General features: G+C 39.5%; 1 protein-coding gene across 1 annotated transcript in view; it reads left to right on the top strand.

Annotated features, from left to right (window-relative positions):
• The window catches only part of SORCS3 (sortilin related VPS10 domain containing receptor 3), a 677,010-nt gene that overhangs the window by 561,442 nt on the left and 94,019 nt on the right, over positions 1-21,549 (top strand). Inside the window, exons 10-13 of the mRNA XM_004611975.2 lie at positions 3,654-3,800; positions 5,966-6,068; positions 11,028-11,104; positions 13,857-13,948. Coding sequence (XP_004612032.2) covers positions 3,654-3,800; positions 5,966-6,068; positions 11,028-11,104; positions 13,857-13,948 — 419 coding nt within the window. The remainder of the gene's footprint in view (positions 1-3,653; positions 3,801-5,965; positions 6,069-11,027; positions 11,105-13,856; positions 13,949-21,549) is intronic.

The following is a 21,549-nucleotide window of genomic DNA, read 5'->3' as shown; positions in this document are numbered from 1 at the left end:
TGCTGAGTAACATCCCTTGATGTGGATATATCCTTCTTTACCCTCATATTCCCTCACTGTTTACTCAGTCATCAATTGAAGAACAAAAAAGGTGATTTTGTTTTGTATGATTATGTATACAACTTCTTTAAACATTCACTATGAGCATCGGGTTCTATTTCCGACTCAGAGTAAGATTGCTAGGTTGAGTGTGAACATGGATAAACATGGATAAAAAGCTACCACACTGCTAGAAAAGAGGCAGCTATCACTGTGTGCACCTCCACAGGATGTACTGAAGTTACAGTTGCTTCACAGACCCATCAACACGTGATATGACCTAGGGTGTGTGTTCATATGCGTGACCATTATGGGCCTGGTGATACCTCATACTGTGTTTAATTTGAATGTCCTGATGCTTAATTTTGTTGGCTCCATTGTAACAGGATGGATTTTTTAAAAAAGCTCCATGTGCCATTCTTAGAGTTCTCTTTGCCCATCTTAGGGCTGTTTCCTTAGTCCTCCATCCTCTGATTTATCGGGACCTTAGATGATCCTTCTGTAGCCAAAGAGACAGGTGCTTGTAGACTCTACAGGGACACAATCCCGTACTGACCTCTGTTGGCCTCTCACCACAGGTCTGACTCTAGGGACCGCCCTAGGCCAGCCATGGTAATTGCTTTTCTTAGTAGAAGCAAGGACTTCCTTGTCCCCAGGGTCCAAGAGATTGACTAGCAGATGATCATGCCACCTGGACTCTGTGCCCTGCTATGGGGGCATCAGAAGTTTCTCTTTGTTATTCAGATTGGCCCCCAGAGGGAACACTGGCAGTGCCAGCCTGACATTGCGCTGCCCCTTTCCATGCATGCTGCTTCTCTTCACCTTGAACTGCTAGTGTTAGCAGCCGCGTGGTTCTGATTTCATACATTAAAAAGAAGAATGTTTATCTGAGGCCAAGTACTGTCTTTGATGGAGAAGAGTTAATTTTTTTTAACTTTTTCTCCAATTCTTTTTGTAATGAGGGTAAGTATTTAATGTGTCAGAGATAAATGGATGTATGAATTGATATCTACATATGTACATGTGTGGAGCAGAGAAATGGTACAGTGGCCTGTTTGTGACCCTGTGTGTGACCAAACTGGGTTCAATACCTAGCACCACTATGGCCCCCTGAGCAGTGTCAGGAGTGATCCCTGAGTACAGAGCCAGGAATAAGTCCTGAGTAGAGCTGCATGTGTTTTCCCAACTCAAACTAACAGAAAATGCATGTGTGAATACATATAAAACTAATAGAAAACACATATGAAAATAGGTACACATGTATGTGTATATGGGTGTGAACATACTTATCTGCAGTCGTCAATAATAGTTTAAGGATTTTGAACAATTCAAATTCAAATGTCAAGTTATCTGGTTCTTTCAAGAAGAAGGGAGACTGCTATGGTGCAATGTGGACGGAGGAAGTAATGCCATCAGAGCTGCAAATGAATTTCCTGCAAGCTTCTGATTCCTGCATCTTCTGTCCTCATTCTCCTACTTTTACTCTCACGATAATGAAACTATAACAAATCTAATATAAATTATATCACTGATAGAAATAGTAATAAATAATAATAGAAAATGTCCATCTAAGAGCTGGTGCTTCATGGAATGGAATGATGGCATATTGGAAAGGTAGTAACCATTTCATTTACTGGACATCCGGAAGAACACAGAAGCAGTGGAGTGACTAGTAATCCATGCTCTACTACATTGAGCCAGGAAGAAGGAAAAGGGGGCCCAGATTCTCCCAGGCGTGGTCCTAGGGACCCCTTTAAGAGTCTGAATCTGACCTGCATATTTTCTTCCAGGAAGGGATATCAAGCACCCACGTACATGTTATGTTGAAAGGGAGTGACTTATGTAGGGCTGAGCATTCTTTGGAATCATTACCTGGTCCTCCTGCAGAAAAGACACTAGCTTTGTGGCTAAAGAGAATCTGAAAAACCTCCATTGGGTAGAAATTTCTAAAGATACAGCTTCCATTCTCTTTGGGAAATAAATAGCAAGTTGGTTTGAAAGAAACACTTTTGTGGTTGGTTTTGAAAACTGAGGGCCTCATAGTCCCTGGGTGAGTCCAAAGGATGCCAAACTTCCTGAATGGTCACTGCCTTTATGTGGTTAGAGCAAGAAGGATCCTCCTGGAAGGATAGGCCTCAGACACCACCATACCTACTCGCCAACCTTGGTTCCTGTGATTCAAGGCAGGAATAGAAACAACGGGGTGGTTGTGTTATCCAATTCTTTCCATACAATTCTGTTCCCTTACCATTCTCTGTTCTTTTGTTTTTATGTGGGTTAGCGTTCTCTTTCAAGGATACTTGGGTTCCAAAGCAAACAAGGTAACAAAAAACATTCATTATTTTGTCAACTGAATTACATCATTAAAAAAAAAATAAGAGCTCACTTCTGTGGGATTACTTCTCTTTCTTTGCATTGTTGTTCCCTCAGAAATGCAATAAACCACAGTTAAGTCCGATGCTCAAAGAATGGGGGATAAATGCAGTTACTACACAATATCTAAGTATTATCCAGAAGACCAGCCATTCAACTTCTTGTGAATGACATTGAGTTGACTTCCACAGGCCTGTCCTGAGAATCTCTTACATGCTCTGATTCTTATTAGGGTGTGTGTGTGTGTGTGTGTGTGTGTGTGTAGGAGCAAGGGGTTCTCTGTTTTTGTAAATATATGTGTACTTAAAACACTATAAAAGACCTTTCTGCTTTGAGACATGATGGGGTTTGTAAGAAAAACAAGGTGACTATTTATTTGACATAAGGTGTCATATTAAATACATGTTCTCAGCGATCAGATAGAAGATATTGAAGGAATGAATGTTTGAATAGAATTTATACTCTCTCCAGAACTCTTCTACATGCTAAACATGTTTTAATCCTCTGACACCTTGCTATGTTCTTCATTCAAAATAGCAAGTGTCTGCAAATCCCTAAAGATGGGGAAATTCTGGCAAGTGTGCTCTGCATTATCTCATGTTCTTTTTGCTGGTTAACTGAGAGAAAGGAGAGAGGGCGTTGCTGGTTCTGTCTCTTTAAAAATGATCGTTGACTGGCACCCAGACCTGAGGCTATAGTTGTCCAGAGTCACATAGTGAGCCAGTGGCTCAGACAGAGATTATCCTGGATCACCAGGGTGGGTCACATGATCAAGCATTGATTTTTTTTCTTTTTTTTCCTTTTCATTTTAATCTTGGTTCTTAATTTTCCACCATTAAGTCAATGCTTCCATGCTTGGAAAACCTTTCTACACTCCTTCTTGAGCACAAATCCAGGTCCTCTAGACAGGCCAACTCCTTCAGTTGTTTTCAACTACTCTTCTTCAAAGGAAATATTGATGATTAAGGATCAGGCTCTATGAATCACTGGAAAAATCAGGCATTTCAGAGGGAAGTAGGGCCTCAAAAGCCAGAAAAGTTTAATTTCTTTTTAAGAAATTAAATTAAGGTGTGAGAAAAGTTTAATTTTTTTCCAGAGACTTTGGTATAGATCGTTCCTCACTATATCCCTCCCTTTTTGTTCTGTGTACTCCCAATCACCTGTGGAAAATCTTGGGGCTCCTTCATTATGGAAGGCCTTTTGGCCCAATATGCTTCTCCATCTCTCACCCTTTTTCCTAGGTAGCAGGTATCAAGGGGATATTCCTGGCAAACAAGAAGGTGGATGACCAGGTGAAGACCTACATCACCTACAACAAGGGCAGAGATTGGCGTTTACTCCAAGCTCCAGATATGGACCTACGAGGAAACCCAGTCCACTGCCTGCTGGTCAGTCTCCAGTCTCATGTGAAATCAAGAGAGAGTGGGCTGGATACCTGGACATACTTCATCAGGAGGGGATTTTTCCCATTTTAGGGGGCTTAGAACTTGTCTGATACTAGGCAGAAATCCCTCCAAACTCCTATGACTTACTCTGCCAACTAAGTCTATCACAGCTCTTGAATGGACACTTGAGTTGACTTTTACAGGTTTGTTCTGAGAATCTCCTACATACTCTAATTCCTTTTAGGAGGTAAAAAGATACTTGAAAAACTAGCTCAGGGGTCCTAGACAGAGCCCTGAAGTGGCACTGATCCTGTTCACTGCTATTGATATGTAGCACTGTAGCACTGTCATCCCGTTGTTCATCAATTTTCTTGAGCAGGCACCTGTAACATCTCCATTGTGAGATTTGTTGTTACTGTTTTTGGCGTATCGAATACACCATGGGTAGCTTGCCAGGCTCTGCCGTGGGGGCGGGATACTCTCGGTAGCTTGCAGGGCTTTCTGAAAGGGATAGAGTAATCAAACCCAGATCAGTCATGTGCAAGGCAAACACCTTACCCACTGCACTAGCACTATGACAGTTTGATAATTGCTTGATAAATGTAATGAAGGAATAAAAAGGTAAGCTTGGAAGGTCAGATCTCTACATATTCATGGGATAGAAGATAATTACTGAGCAGTCCATGATTCTTGTATAGAATGCTGGAATAGGCACTAGATACTATGTGATACATGCTTTTTTTTCTGAAGAGTCTACAACTCTAGGTAGGGAGGAAAATAAAATAATTAAGAATGGAATTAATAATCCTGGGTGCTTTTGTACTGAGGGTCTATATAAGAAAACCTTCTCAGTGTCCAGAAATGATTATAGGTATATTTAGCAGGAACATTATTTTAGCTGCTTTTCAAAACTATTAGCCACTTATTAGCTGCTGGATAAGGGTCACATAGTAGGGATATAGTGATAAACAGGGTATCTCATTTTTAGTGTTTAGCCCAATTGCACTGATTTATGCTCGGGGAACTAAGGATAGATGTAGTCACTGCATGCTCCAGCACTGGTCAAATCAGGAATTCTCTACTTTGTTGTTTGTAGACCCGGAGGACTCACTCACACAATCCTTGTGCTCTACTACTGACTAATATTTCTCTACAACACGAATTTCTTCCCCAAATCTTACCCATACTTAATTATATATTCCTTACCTAATATTTTCCCCTTTGTCTTCATGATGATCTTATTATCAATATACACATTTACAAAAATGCCAACATCTTCTGAGAATACCCTACAATAAAAGAGATCTGTAGAGATAGATAGTACACGCCTATGCCCACAAACTTTTAATTCTTGGCATTCCATGGCCCCCAAAGCACCACCAAGTACTGTCCTGAATGATCCACAAGCACCGTCATGGTGATGCCCAGAGACCAGTATTGCAGGGTCCAAGCAATATTGCTCCCATAACCCCTTACATTGAATCATCTGTCATGGTTGTCCTAAGAGTCCCCAGGAGGAGTGACCCTTGAGCACTTCTTGAACCCAGGATGCAATCCCTGAAAAATCCCTCCAAAGGAAAACTAAATAAATGACAAAAGTTCATGAATTTTTTTTTAAGTTTCAGACAGAAGTTTTAATCTTTTTACATAAAATCAAGTAACATTTTAAAAATTGGATGCCCTGTTTATAAAAATCCAAGTACATCAAACTGAAACAGACTATCTTATGGAAGTAAAGGGTAGACCTAGAACTAGAGAATTTTTGCTTCAGTTTTCCCATTCTGCCCCTCTTCAAAGCCCCTCAGAATTATAAAAAAAAATAGTAGACTGTGATGATCAAGATAATCAAGAGAGGGGTGAAGATCAGTATCAATATGTGGGCAGGAGTGGGTAGGGAGTAATATCAGTCACAAAATGTCTTTGGTGGAAGAGATGAGGATGAGGGGAGGAGTGCAGAGGCAGGGATGGGCCTTTGAATGGTGACCAGGCAGCTGCTGATGGGAGCCTCCTGGCTGATACAGGTGGAAATGAGTCCTGCCCAAAGCTCCTGGAATATCTCACTCCCTGTATCTTGCTACCCCTGAAGCCAGACCTCTGGGGCCCTCTCCCTGGTGGACACTGAGCGTGTCAGTGTTATTGGAACCAAGATCTTCTCTTCTCCTTTGTAGCCCTTCTGTTCCTTGCACCTGCACTTGCAGATATCTGAAAATCCATATTCCTCGGGAAGAATCTCTAGCAAGGACACTGCCCCTGGACTCTTGGTAGCTACAGGTAAGGAAGATATTTCTTTGTCAGCTTCCTAACTGCAAGTTTTTTAATTAGAATTTTTGTCTCTTGTAGGATTATGGAATCACTGGAGCCTGAAATAATAGTGGGCACTCTCTCCAGAAGGCAGGGAGGGTCCCCAGGGCTAATGGAATAACCTAGGAAAGGATCTGTGGACTTTTTAACTTCTGAGTGAATGTGTCATATCATTGAATCACAAATCTGTTTCCTGTGCCTTGCAAGAGGGCATCATTCTCTCAAAGTAAATGGACTATTCTGAAAGATTATTTATAATAGGAAATTCTCACTTTAAGAAAGCACAATAGATGAACTTCCCCACTCATCAAATGAGATGGGCTAGTTTTCTGTATACACAGAGGATTCTTTGCAGAGGGTTTCACCCCAAAGCCGTTTTGAATCAGGAGGTCTCTGGAGCATGTAAGGGTTTGTTTGCACATGATTAACCACTTGGCTGAGAGCCTGGGAGAAAGGACAGAAAAACTTAAGGTTGCATTGTTGGAACCACTGTCCACTGCACATCAATCAGGAGTGAAGATAAAGCAGCTCTGAAATGAAAATGCAAGTCTCCAGGGCACTGTGTTCCGATTAAAAGGCATTTGATTTACATGCACCTTTTCAGGAATGAGTTGATGGCATAAAACAAGACGAGAGCTTCTCATCTTAGAAGTTGGAACTCTGGTGTTAGGCAGTGATTTCTACTGAAAACGTAAATCTTCAGTCACTTTCTGAAATGAGATGTTTTCTCATACTGACCCAAAGCCCCATGCTCTTCTACATATGACTTCTTTCTCCAGACCTCCGGCTGTGTGAACTCTTCAAGACCACCAGTGACCCAGCTTTACTTTAAAAGGACAGCTAAAGCAGCCTTTGGCATTTCAGTCAGCATCTCTGAACCCCCAAACTCATACCACTGTAGCTCAGGGTGCCCGGAAATGCAGAGAGACCCTGTTACTCTCCACTAGGGAGTGATCCCAATCAACTGTAATATATGGGTTGGATTTCCCAAAGTAGGGATGCTGTACTCCAGGCCTCTCCAGAAAGCCTGCAGCAAGACCTGGACTCGAGGAGAAGAAACACTGAAAACAGTGATTTGGAATAAAAACTAATATTATTTAAGTGCTAGGTCAGATATTTTATGCAGATCTGAATTTCAAAAAAAAAAAGAAGTTTTGTCAAAGTTGGAATAATAATAATGACATACTAAAACTGAAGGAGTTTATATACACCACATTAGAATATTTGGAATAGTACTCTGTGCATATTGCAAGCTTAACACATAACTGGTCATCTGTAGTATCCTTAATATTGCAGATGTTTAAGCTATTCTTGAATCATAAGATTATAATTTGCTCCTCTCTTTCAATAGAATCCATACAGCAGATGTGTACCCTCAGTATATCTGAGTGATTCCTCTCAGCAATCCTGAGTCCTGTCCTCAGAACTGAGTTTAGTAATATTGGGGTGAGGTAGACTTAGGTTTTTTGACCTCTGAGCTTTATTTCCTCCTCTGCAAATCAGCGATGTTTTCTACCTCAGGAGAGTATGGAAATTAGAGTAGGTTCAGTATCTTCAAAACCCCATCAGACTGCTCCCAGCACAAGAAGCAGAAATTAGTGTTGGTGGTTCTTAATCTGTGATCAGCAGTGCCTCTGAACGAGACTACTGTGACATCTGCAAATTAACGTGCACAGATTAAATTTGTTTTTAAAATTTATTGTTGATTCAAATTAGCATTGACTCATTTCCTTTCCTCTGCCCATGGTAACTCCTGTAACTTTACTGAACCTCGGGACATTTGACATGCTGGCGTACTGCTGAGGAAATCCTGATGAATAGTCGAAACTAGATCCCGAGCACATACCTTCTCGTGCCCAAAGTCTACTTACGCGACTTGTCCCCTCTCCCAAGGAGGCTGCTTTCTTGCAGGAAAATAATTACAAAGTTCAGTAAGTGTGCCTGTAGTAGCTTGCTGAGAGCCGTCCCTCCAGTCTCCTCAGAGCTCTTTCCCACATCCACATACTCAACCTGCCTCCAGGTGACCCTGGCCATTCTCCACCACACTGACTGCTCACTTCTTCCCATCACGTACTGAGATGCGGTTCCAGGGAAACTGCACGTGACAGTAGACCCTAACTTGGGTTGAGGCCATCTCAGAGGACAGAGTTCTAGTCTGAAGAGTTCAGCCATTGCTTTTAGCCAGGAGAAACGTGAGGGTACTACAACGCTTAGAGCTATGATTTCAGACTGGCAGTCAAGCCCTTCCCCTCCCAGGGCCTTGCTTTTGCCTTGGTTGATGGCACAACCACCCTGTGATGTTATCTAGTTGCTACTTCTCTGCAATTTATAGCCAGAGAAAGCGAGGGGGAGTAAGTTTGTGCCCATGACTACCTCCGCTGACTCTGAGCCTCGTCTGAGCCTGGAGCCCCTCCAAAAGCTAGATTTACCTACCCCCTTGACCCCCTGCTCAGGCTCCCTGCCATGCTTGCTGTAACTAAAATCCCAGAGTTGCATGTCACTGTCCCCTTCATGGAGACACTTTTCTCCCTGCAGTTAATCAGGTACCATCTGCTTCCTCCTTCTCTGAGCCCTTAATCACCCTGAAAGGGCAGCAGTATTAGTGAGAGGACTATCTTGAACTCTGTTTACTTTCTTTTCTTTCTGGAATGTTTACCTGAGGAAAAGAGAGGGCTGTTGGGATGAAATGGAGCTAAAGTCAAGGCACTTCGGTCTGCCCGAAACAGGTGGGAGACAGCAGAACTCTGTCCTTGGGCATAGCCTTTTGGGGAGAGGTCTCCTGCTCCCCTCATCTGCTCTTCCTCGCTCCAAACACACTTCAGATGAGAACTTCTGTACCTCTTTCCAATGGTCCAGTGGCCTTTCCTTTTTGGAAAGCCTTCCTGGTTAATACTCTCTCCAGGGAAGCTCCTTAATCAAGATTCCTTGTCTAGCACCAAGACCCCAGCTCTTTATTTCAGAGATTGTCCAATGGCCATTTCGGGCTTTAAAGCTTCAAAGATCAGATCACCTGCATAGATCTTCCCTCCTCCATTTTTGGTCCCTATAATCAGCTAATTACACACGGTTAACCTTCCATTCTTGCTACCAGCAAATGTCCAAAACTCGTTTGCTCGGGTTCTGAAAGAGAACCTGGAGATGTGGGCATGATCTGCTCCCAAGGACGTCAAGAGGTGATGAGACAGATCCTAGGAAGCCAGAGAAAATGGCACATTCAGGACTCTGCAGAGTGTTGTTATTGTTGTGGTTGTTGCACTTCCTCCTCCTCCTCCTCCTCCTCCTCCTCCTCCTCCTCCTCCTCCTCCTCCTTCTCATACTTCTCCTCCTTCTGTGCTCTGCTTCCCTCCACCCTCCCACTCTGTCCCTCTTTCCCCTCTCTCTTTCATCTCTCTCCCTCCTCTTCCTTTTCTCCCTCAATGCCTTCCCCACCTCCTGCTTAGTAGACAGTACTAATACAGCACCACACACTAGTTTGTTAAAATCATACATGCCTTCAGAATCCTTTATATCAGTGTTCTAGAGGACCAGAGTGGCTGTTCGCTGCCCCACCCCACCCCTACCCCCAACCCTTCTTTCTTTAGCTATGTCTTCCAAAGCTGTATCTGGTGGGTTGAATTCCAGACGGATCTCTGCAGAGATACGCACCATGCCTCTCCTCTCTCCACTGGCACCTATTGCCAGAGTCCTGAGCCCTGGGGTTATTTTTGGAAGCCTGAGTGTCAAAACAAGTTGGTTAGCTGTGTGCTCCCTGATGCTGATGAGAGCTTGACAAGCTGGAGCCTGGCTTTAATTTCTCATTTTGAAACATTAAATGTCAGGAGCTCAATTAACATTTTCATTATTGCATTTTTATTGTGCTCTTATTTAGGCTACAGATGTGTGGGAGCTAACATTCCCTTTCTGCTATTTTTTTTAAAGAAAAAATATTGGTTGAAATGATGAATTCTTACAGGTTCATGGTCCTTTCCTGGTTCTTGATACCTCCCCAAATGCATCTCAGCACTGGAACATGATTCAATCTTCATTTACTCATTCATCCCTTCTCTAGTTATTTATTGAGCATCAAGTTACATTCAGGGTGCTTTTGTGGGCTCAGGTGGGTGTCTACTGGGAAGATAGAATAGAACGTAGATAGAATAGAAAATCCTGATTACTTTCTTTTGGAATAAACATAGTCCCAAAGTGCTAAATGCTCAGATAAGAAAAGAGGAAAGAAGAGAATGTGTGAAGCAGTGGAGGCATAAAGTGTTGTTAGTCTTTAGCTGTGTCTTTCAAAGCTGTATCTGGTGGGTTGAATTCCAGAGAGATCTCTGCAGAGATATGCACCATGCCTCTCCTCTCTCCACCTGCACTACCAGAGTCCTGAGCCCAGGGGTTATTTTTGGAAGCCTGAGTGTCAGCTTTTGTCATACTTGATGGTCACAGTCTGAGGAGAGTCATGTTACTACGGGGGCTCGAGGTTACATAGACTGCATTGCTGTGTTACTCAGCTACTTGACACACAAGAGACTTGTTGACAAATTTAAGTTGAAGCCACTTACACATTCACAAACCAATTTTCGTTAGGCTAAAATTATACACAAGGAAGATGGTGTCTCTGGGCTCAGCATCTACTTTCCCACTATTTGCCAATGTTAAGGAACACCTATCAAGATCAATTTTAAAAGATTATTGCTGCACATAATGAATTCTTCAAGAGAACCATGGTATTAAGTGTTTTGTCTTTGAGGCTTATCATTTAAGGACACATTCCTATAATGCCATTTACTTTTCCCATCCATATTGGTTTTATCCTGCTGGGTTTTTGATGTGCCATCAATAAGTTCTGCTCAGATTAAATGTAAATACACTTGGAAAACCTTTCCTCTCTATTCCTCCCTCTTCTCTGGAAAGTACCTGATAATTTCAAATGGTCTGCTTATGTTTCAGGCAACATTGGCGCGGAGCTGTCATATAGCGACATTGGTGTGTTCATCTCTTCTGATGGAGGCAATACATGGAGACAGGTAACTGGTAGATTGCAGGACAGAGAAGAGACATTTAGGGACATTTCTGATAACATTTCTTCCTCCTAAAGTTTCTCAACTTCACTGTGATTTTGTGCTTTTTGTTTTGTTTTTTTGAAAAGACAGCTTGAGTTTGGCCCCTTTTACTGGTAGATTAGAAAGGCAAAGGAATTAAATGGGAAAAGCACTGGATTGGCGATAGGAAGAATGAAAGCATTCCAAACTTTTCATTCTTTTATTCAGCACTACTGTGTATGGAATAGTCACCAAATGCTAAACTCATGCTATAGCTGATGTTATCCTTGTGCCAGGTGATCTTGGCAAGTAGTTCTATGTATCTTTGTGGATGTTTCTTTATAAACTTAAGGCTAATACTAAGATGATCAAAGTCATGGAAGCCTATTTTGTTAAACATAGCAAGTGTGTAGAAGCTTTACAGCGAAATGACAGCATGAAAACATCACACTTTCCATGCAGTTGCTGTCAAATAGAACATTCAGGAATCAGGGACATGTTCTTTATCTGTGTCATCCTGGATGGTTATGAAGCATTTGAAATATGACTGAGGAAATGAATGTTAAATTTTATTTATCTGAATTTAAATGTAAATGTCTTATGTGGCTACTATATTGAACAGCAATAATCTATACAGTATCAACAAGGTGTCAAGTGAAACCTGAGGAAGTTGTTGGATACTGTGGAGTTCCTTTCCTTAAGGAGCTCAAAATTCAGGAAAGGAATGGGTGCATAAATAACTTAATACAATCTTGGGTACTTCTCTGACTTAGATTTAATTAACTTCAGTCTTAAGAAGATTTATGCCTGAAGAAGATACAACACCCAAGCAAAATAACTTGATGGTGAAGGTAAAGTCACTGTCAGTCAGTTAGCTGGATAAATTCCTGTTTGGATCCTCAGGTGACAATTTTCCCTCTCATGATCATCAACATCCTTTCCAACACTCTCACCACTATCACTTTCCAGAAAATTTTACTAAGGACCTATTAGAAATAATTTTTAAGTACTTACAAAGGTTGTAACAAAGAATAAATTAGTGTTCATTCCTGTCAGTCCACAGTTAAGTGAATGAGAAACAAGCAAAAATAGAGATTGAAAATATGAAACTAATTGTAACTCTTCAATGAGTATGAAAGCTGGGATTCCAATTCTTCAGACACAGAAACTTCTAGCAGAGAAGCTGATATTCTTTCAATTCAAGAAATTGCTCACCTGGACAGATGGTCACAACTATATTTTTTCCTGATGCTGTTTTGAGTTGGATTTTTCCTTCTTTTCTCAAGCTGTTATGGATTCCAGTTTCCACTCCAATGATGGACAAAGAAAGATTTAACATTGACCAAATCAATGATATTGAGAGAAAAGTATAGTAGCGTAAACTCATTTTTCCTGAGTACCAAGAATCTCCTTGTGATTCTCTATCCTCAGAGTTCAAGCGGATCTATTAAGTGCTTTACCTCTGTGTTGTGTTTGGACTATGAAGAAAATATAATGCTGGCATTTTCAGTTAACAATCTATGTTAACATCTTACGTACAAGTGAATCACAACAGATCCTTTCTTTATTAAATTTCACCACTGGTGTGGAGATTTTTATTTATTGAAAAGCAAATGTAAGAAAGGAAACCATCTGAGAGGTTTAGGTGTGAGACTCCACTTAGACTATCTCTACAGTGTATTCTGGAGCATACGTACAGGAAGTAATCCTATTCCTTTTGACCTCTCTCTTTTATATACTTTTATACCTCCTTACCCTTTCTAGATGTCTCATTTAACTCATTGTCATAAGCTCTCTATTGAGGTTGTAAGTTATAGGCACCATTAGTAACCAAAAATACTAGAAGAATTACCCAATTCTTTCTTTTTGGAAAGTCTGAAATTATTGGTTTTCTGATAGAGAAATACTTTGCGTCTTTCAGATTAGAGATATGAAACCTAGAATAAATGAGGCATTTATATATTATCTATATTATATATTGTACATATGCACACGTATGATATATGTGTATATTTATGGCTTTGTCTGAAGTTATTTTTAGCTCAGAGATTCAATGGTAGGTGCTTTGTAAGTGCTCATGTGTAGATAAATGGCTGGACCACTGAATAAGAGAATGAGTGAGCAAGTGGGTAGATGGATATGTCAGTAGATGAAGAAGTCAAAGAATACCTCACTCTAAATATCTAGGTGCACTGTATCCCAATGAATAAGTTTACTTAGAGTAAGTATCCTCAAATACCAGACTTGGGACTATATTCAACTTTCATGTGAACTAAGGAGACTGAGAACTAAGTTGAGAACTTAGTCCACATCATAAATATCTAGAAAAGGTCTTTTATATTACTTGGTAATTTATAATCAACAGCCCAAGTCAAGGACCGTTTATAAATTAGCAAATATCAGTACAGGTAAGGAGGAAAATTCTGCACAGAACCTATTTTAATTGGGGTATTTAGCTGAACGTGCATCTTGTTGACTCACCTTCTTTATAATACTCTGGTTAACAATACTACTGGAAAGAGTTCTGGAAATGAGTGGCCTAGGAATATCACTTCTGTTTTGAAAACCCATTTCTTTCCTCATTTATTTATATAGGAGATGATGTGATAATACTCACTACATAATCCAACAGGATTATTGAAAACCATGAATCAGTGTATGTGAAGACTTTATAAACTGTCAAGCACTTTGCAAATATAAGGTGTCATTATGATTGTTGTTGTTGTTGTTGTTCCAGATCTTTGATGAAGAGTATAATGTCTGGTTCCTAGACTGGGGTGGCGCCCTCGTGGCCATGAAACATACTCCTCTGCCTGTCAGGCATTTGTGGTAAGGACAGCTCCACACCCTCATCATGGTCACCTTTTCCAGTAGAAAGTATTAGGACAAGTTATTATGCATGATTTGTAGCCATGTTTTTCATTTCCTTATCCATTTATTCATCCTCGACCCATTCATTTAATACACATTACATTATCTAACTCTTAAGTAACAATAGTAGGACAGATAATTCAGTTGGGGAAGTATGATGAATGGTGTGAGTTTGTAAGTTAAGGGGGCAAAATGGAGTAGGGAGGGCCTGTGAGTTCATCAGAAAGATTAAGAATCCAAAATATGTGAGATGGGAGTTGTTTTAAGAGAAAGGCACATACCAGATTCATTTTTAGATAAGTCTAGTTTCACATGCCTATAAATATTTAAGCAGACATTACCACTAATTGTGAAATACATTCATCTGAAGGTCAGGAGTGAGGTCTGTGCTGACACTCAGGATTTGAAGTCATTAGATGATAGTTAAAACCAGAGCAATGAGCTCGGTGCCTCAGGAGAGTGGCTACAACAAGGAGAAACCACCATCTCCAGTGGAACACGGTGATTATATTAATGGGGGTTATAGAAAGGATTGATCAATAAAATCAAATATTATAGTCAGATTAAACCAACTGTGAAAAGGAAGACTCGAGGTAGAGTATGTGACAAGGAATACTCTAATGATATTTGTTATAGTAGATTAAAAAATATAAGTAGAAGTGAGTGGCTGGAAAGATGGCACACGGGTTAAAGGTGCATGCACTGCATGTCCTGACTCTGGTTTTATCCCTGACACTCACGGCACTATGCATCACTGGGTGTAGTCCTGAAACCCCCATGCACCGGTTTGTGTGTCCTTATAAGTCCCCAGCACTGTGTGATCCAAACAATACAGTGCTCTTGAGCTCATGAATTAAACCCAAATAATTCCATGACCCCTAAGCACTGATTTTGAGAAACAATTTCCCTAAAAATAAGTAAAAACAGTATAGATGGAGGTTGAAAGAGTAAAATAGATTTTTGAATGGGTAAATCAATGACCAAAATTGAATAAAGTTGAGACAGCAGAGATAGCTCTTCTCAAGAAAGTTGATTATAACATGAAGTTGAATGCGCTTATGTAAAATACTCCAGCAAGGCCAAAGAATAAGTGAAACTATATTACGATATATCATGATGATGATGGTGGTGGCAATGATAATGATAATAACAATGTTTAAATTTTAGGTTTGGCAACATAAAGGGGTGGATACATTCTAGTGTTTTTATAATGTGAAGGAAAAGAGCTTCAGGGTATGTAAAAGCATGCTATCTAGAGAGCAGTTTGTGGGAAGATGTACCTTGGTTAATTTGGGAACACTAACCTTTTTAGAGTAAGGGTTTTACCGGGAAGCAGTAATATGCAATGAGGAAAATGCCTCTAGGAGTCCCATGTGCCAAATTCAAGCTCCAGGACTTAAGTTTTCTCTTCATTTGGCTATTTATTAAGTTAAGCAATATGAAACTGCCATTTTTACAGTCAAAATTGTCAAACATAATCATAATGCTAAAAATACCATAAATAAAAAGCAGTACATATCCGTTAGATATTGGGAATCTAAATTTTAAAACTATCCCTGGAGCCCTTTGTGTGAAAATCATTTTGCCAACTCAAGAATAAGCTTATAAACTTTATAATTATGATTTTTCACCCATCTTTTGCTACTGATTTTATCATTCAGGGTGATATTAGAAAAATGGAATTGATTGGTGTTAGTGATAATGCTTATATATTGAAGCAGTATTATATTCTAGACACTGTTCAGAATGCTTTCCATGAAATCTCTGCTAATTCTTGAGACAACTTTTTCTTTCTGTATCACACCTCTTTAATCATTCTTTTAAGATAACATTGAATGCAGACAGCTACACAACTATTATCTTCCACCCCCAAGTTGTGTTTCTTGTCACAGATGATATTCTGTTTTATGTTCTAATTTTCCAGATAGCTTAGACAGTGCCAAGGGCTTATCACATGGTCTCATGAATTAAGGGTTTCTTGCCATCCACCAGATATCAAAGCAAAGGCTTTTTGTGTTTGTATCACTGAATCTGGAAGTTGGAAGCAGTCCTGCTCAAGTGTAGGAGGGCTTTCTCCAGCAGGTAGGTTGAGGGATGAGCCTTGAAAAAAGATGGCAGGAGTAGGAGTAATAGGAGGCAAGACAAAGGAGAAAATAACCATTGCCTGAAATCCAAGAAATATAGGGAGTACTCAGAAGACTGAATTTGTTCGGAACTGAAAATGCATATAAGTAAAAGGACTCAAAATTAAATGCTGGTTTGAGAGGCTCGGTTTGAGCCTGTCAATAGTTTCTTCTCAACCACCCATTTTTATTTAGACACTATGATTTACAATATCAATAATATACTTTCTGGCACACAATGCTCTAACTCTACATATACCATCAATTTCAACAGCCCCCCACCAAGTCTTAAAGTTTCCTCCCACCCTCACATCCCCATAAAAGTTATCAAACTATAATACCACCCTCCAAAATAAAAATTCCTTCTACTACCCAAACCAATCTCTCTATAGAATAAAATGCTTCTCTATTAGTAGCTTAGTGGAATTGTACTTTCAGAGAGTACAGCTTGACCTTTAAAACAAACTGGTTTTTTAATCATAAAAATTCCTATATTTTAGACTCTACCATCATGCTCTAATGGGTCAGAGAGAGAGAGTTCAGCAGGTAGTGTGCTTGCCTGGCATACAACTGATCTGGATTCTATCCCTGGCACCCCATGTGGGGTCCCCTGAGTCTACCAGGAGTAATCCCTAAGCAGACCCCAGAGTAAGCTCTGAGTGCTACTGGGTGTGTCCCCACCAAATAAACAAAAAAAGTGAACAACAACAACAAAAGAAATCCATCTAAATCTCAATAAGATAATTGAGATGCTGAGATTATTTCCCAAAATGAACAATACTACCCCACTGCATGGATGGGGTTAGTAACCTCAGATGCAATTAGGGGACATTCTGTTTGTTTGCTTTTAAAGGGTAGCTTTCTACAAGGGCAATTAATACATTGTTTTCTAAAATAGGCAGTTTAGAAAACAGAATTGTTAATACTGGAAGAAATGATGATAATTCCATCCCACAAATGTACTTAACTCTCCCCTCTTAGTCTAATTCCTTCAGTTTGGTAGAAACTAAGAAATTAATTAATGGTTGATTTTTAGTGCCTTTTTCTCAGAAGTTTCCTTGGTCTAAAGAAAAAAGTGTCTGTTATTTCCTTTTAGTGGTGAAAAAGGAAAGTAAATTTTTCATGGGTTTTGATTTTAGTGATTCTTAGTATCCTTCTGTCTAACCCTTCAGTCTGTTCAGCAATAATTTCTCCCAGAAACATGGTGATTCCCAAAAGGAGAAACTACCTGGGAATTTCTGGAGACAAACTATCCATGATGAGAAAAAAAAAGTTAAAAAAATTTTTTTTTTGGTTTGGCCACTTAATACCCATATTGCAAACCACAAAGGGAATGTGCCTGCCACAAAGGCAGGGTGGGGGAGTGGGGAGAGGGTGATGGGGATGGGGGAGGGGTACTGGGATCACTGATGGTGGAGAATGGACACTGGTGGAGGGATGGGTACTCAATCATTTGGATGACTGAAACATAAGCAAAAAAGTTTGTAAGTCTGTAACTGTACCTCACGGTGATTCATTAAACAAAAAATAAATAAAAGAAAATAATTGTTTTTGTTTTGAATTTTGGGTTATTCCAAGCTGTTCTCTGGGCTTATTCCTGGTTCTGTGCTCAAATATCACCTCTGGTGGAGCAAGGGACTCACCGGAGAGGCCATGGGAAAGGCAAGCAGCCTACCTACAGTACTGTCATGGCTGCATAACAAAACATTTTAATAGTCACTCAAGAATACGGCAGCAGGATCAAATCATCCCTCTCAAAGCCCTCCACACCAAAGTTTTCCTTTTAGAAAAGAGTTTGATGAAATTTCTCCTTTGTTGCTGAACAGTAAAGAGTGCAGAAAGAGAGCCATATCCCTTTTTAATTTCTTCATGTAATAACAGTGGCATTTGCCTTGCATGCGGCCCATCTGAGTTTGATTCCCAGCATCCCATATGGTCCCCTGAACACCACCAGGGCTAATTTCTGAAAAAACCTCCAATCATTGGGAAAAACCAGTAAGGAGAGGCTGATAAAAATCTCAGGGCTGGGAGAAATAGAGACATTACTGGTGCTCGCTTGAGTAAATCAACAAACAACAGGATGATACCGTGAATAATAGTGGCAGTACTACCCTCTTTGTTCGCTGACTCCACCTTAGAAAGTATTAAAGATGATTTTTCAAACAAAGAATTTGAGACAGACTTTTCTCCATTCATAGGATGTTGACACTGTCATTTTTCACAATACTACAAGTGTTTCCCTGGACATGGATGCCTCTCATGATTTCTGCTTGGTTGCAATCTTTCAATGTCATTTTTCTGATATAATCCCTGCAATGGTTAAACAGCAAATAATCCATCAAGGAATTCTCCTGTGCATGCTGTGCTATTGTTGTTGTAGTTACTGTTCTGAGGTCACTCCTAGCATTGCTTGAACGCAGTTTGGGGGCCAGATAGTGTTGGGGACATAACCTCAGATACTAAGCTATCTGACTCTGCAGTTCTCTTTCAAAGGCTACGTGGGTATTTTGTAAGAGCTTGACTATATCATTATCATCAATGTTTCCACATGGAATTCTTTCCTGATTTTATCTTCTACTTATGAGTTACAAACTTGAGACACTAAAATGCAATTTGTTCAGAACCAGTTCTTGCTAATTGTCACAACCTTCAAGGTAAACAAATCACTCATTTTAGCACAAAAAAAGTGAAGTTAATCAGTTCATTGTTGTTTTCTGTTGTAGATCTCAGACTGATACTATTTTGTATCAAGATACATATATATTTGCATCAGAAAAAATTCATGGATCAAAGACCAGTCCACACTCACATAAGCGTACAGCGGGTCTGAAATTTAAATAATAGCTACATTGCCTTTCAAAGAAAATAGAAATGATAATTGAAAGACTGGAAACTTGAGCTAGGCTAACAAGGCATGCTGTTTCCTATAAATTGAAATGATATGTAACTAGATTTGCATGAAGACAAAACAGCATACAAATGAACCCATCTATTTGTGACCAACTACATTTGGCTGCATAAAGATTAGAAACTAGGTGCTATTTCAGGTAAGCCCTCTATTCAGTATTATCTTCACACTTTAGATGCATTTGCGTGAAATAAACAGTGGCACCCTACAGAATGCAATACTCTATTGAAAACTCCCAATAGACAGAGCTACTAATCAGCTGGTAGATTCGGTCTTACTGTTTGCTTACCCCTTACTGTTGTCTGTTAGTTTCTTCATTCAATGGGATGCTCTTGGATACACATAGAGGAACATCACTTGGCCCTTGTTAATGCCTTTGTTCTTCTATAAATGACTGTGAACACTGACATTATTGTTCAAAGAATCACTTGCATAAAAATAATAGTTCTAAGGAAAGCATGCTCCTAAGGATCAAGAGTGCATGTGATTTTCTGAACTTCCACGTGGTTAAAATGTCACCATACTTCATACAATAAATGGAGTAACACATCTCACGAAAGGGTAGAATATTGATTCTCATTGTCCATTGTAATTCTCAATTTCCTTGTTATAAAACTTCTGGAAAGAATGCTGGTTGTTCTTGGAAGATTCTGTTCTTTTTAATAGGATTCTCATCTCAGTACCATACCATAATGTCATAGACACATGATGAAGAATGGGTACAGTCTGGATTCACATCCAATGTAACAGATATGTCTGTGATGCTCAAAGGTCATCCATCCACATCACCAAACTAGCACAGTGCTGTTAATTTTCAAATGCCCAAGACAGAGAATTTCAGTATTGTAAAATGGATTTAGTTGTTAGAAAGATTGCTTATATGCTGAGTCCTAATGAATCTACTTTGTACCGTCTGTCCATTTGTCTCCATTCTGCTGCCCAGAACTATGCTGAATAAATCTGATCCAGTGCTGTATACAATTTTTAGAATCATGCAGCTGTAATGGAATACCAGAATTTTCTTTGTCTAACTAATATTTCTAAGTTCTGGAAAATGATCAGATACAAAATTTTTATGCAGTTATTTTCTATTCTTCAGAGAGTCATTTTATATAGACTGGTTATCTGCTTTAGTATATGGATTGGGATATAGTTATTATAAGATAAAATGGGAGTCTTTCCTGTTTGTGTACAAAGACTTGAATATTCTTTTGAGAGGAACTGTAAGGATGGAAATCTTTTCTTCCTGATTCTATCTGAATCTTTAACAGATATTTTGAGTATCCAATGATATTCTCTGATAGCTTTCACAGTTATTACTCCTTTTCAGTAGTCAACAAATAGGGTTGTTTTTACTTGTTTATTTAACTATTTGAAATCTTCTTATGAAATTTCTTAAGGCAAAATTAATTTATTCAACTCTATTCTTTTTTTCCAGCTATTTTCAATCTATTTAATGTTTCTAGGAAAACTTGTTTTATTTTTACCTTTAATCACTGTGATTGTCAGTTTTTCAACAGTGATTGAAACTGAACATAGTATTTAGGATCTGGGAGAAGGATAATTTGTTTTATTATGTGCACTATGTACTGATAAACATGTATTCAAGTCACAATGGCTTGATAAGCTCTCTCAGTGGTGCTATTGCTGGGAAATGTTTACCTTTGTGATTGACAACCCCTGGTAGTTTTTTGTTTTTTCGTGGGTTTTTTTTTCCCAGCTTGAGCTCATTAGTTCCTTTTAACTTTATCCTATTTTGCTCGATTTGCTCGAGCGGGCACCAGTAACATCTCTCATTGAGAGACTTATTGTTACTGTTTTTGGCATATCCAATATGCACAAGTTGCTTTCCAGGCTCTGCCTTGCGGGCTCGATACTCTCAGTAGCTTGCCAGGCTCTCCGAGAGGGGCGAAGGAATTGAACATGGGTTGGCCACGTGAAAGGCGAACGCCCAACCGCTGTGCTATCACTCCAGCCCCATCCTATTTTAGACTTTTTTTTCTGTTTGCTTAAGTGTCTTAACTTTAAGTTGGTGCTACCAATGTTCTACTTTAAGTTGGTCCTATCAAATCTGTATCTTCACATTTGCTCTCTCCCCTAAAGTCCAGCTTCTTCTACTAAATGTCTTCAGGACAGTGTTATAGATTGGAAGGGCAGAAAGCATTGAAACCTCTATGTAAACCAAGCAAAAAAAAAATAAAATCACAGGAAGGAAAAAAACAATCTTTTTTCTCATTTATTTATTTTATCTGCTCTATTCCCCAATAATTTTGCCATGATTTATTTCTTTTTCTTACAATCACCTTATTCTATGCCTTTTCTTCAAATCCTTACTTGTTCTCTTTCTTTCGCCACACTTCCAATTCATCTCCTTGCATATTTATGTTCTTTGGATCTTGATGATCCATTACAGAGAAATAAGTTATGTTTTAAAGTTTAAACCAAATCATGTTCTCCCATTTCAACTAGAAATATGGTCCTTCCTGCTCTGACTTCAGCCTGATTTTCTGATTTCATTTGCTTTCGCT

Source organism: Sorex araneus, chromosome 11 (assembly GCF_027595985.1).
Source record: "Sorex araneus isolate mSorAra2 chromosome 11, mSorAra2.pri, whole genome shotgun sequence".
Classification (NCBI taxonomy): domain Eukaryota; kingdom Metazoa; phylum Chordata; class Mammalia; order Eulipotyphla; family Soricidae; genus Sorex; species Sorex araneus.
The sequence above is the reverse complement of the archived record's forward strand: the minus strand, read 5'-3'. Positions and strand labels throughout refer to the sequence as shown.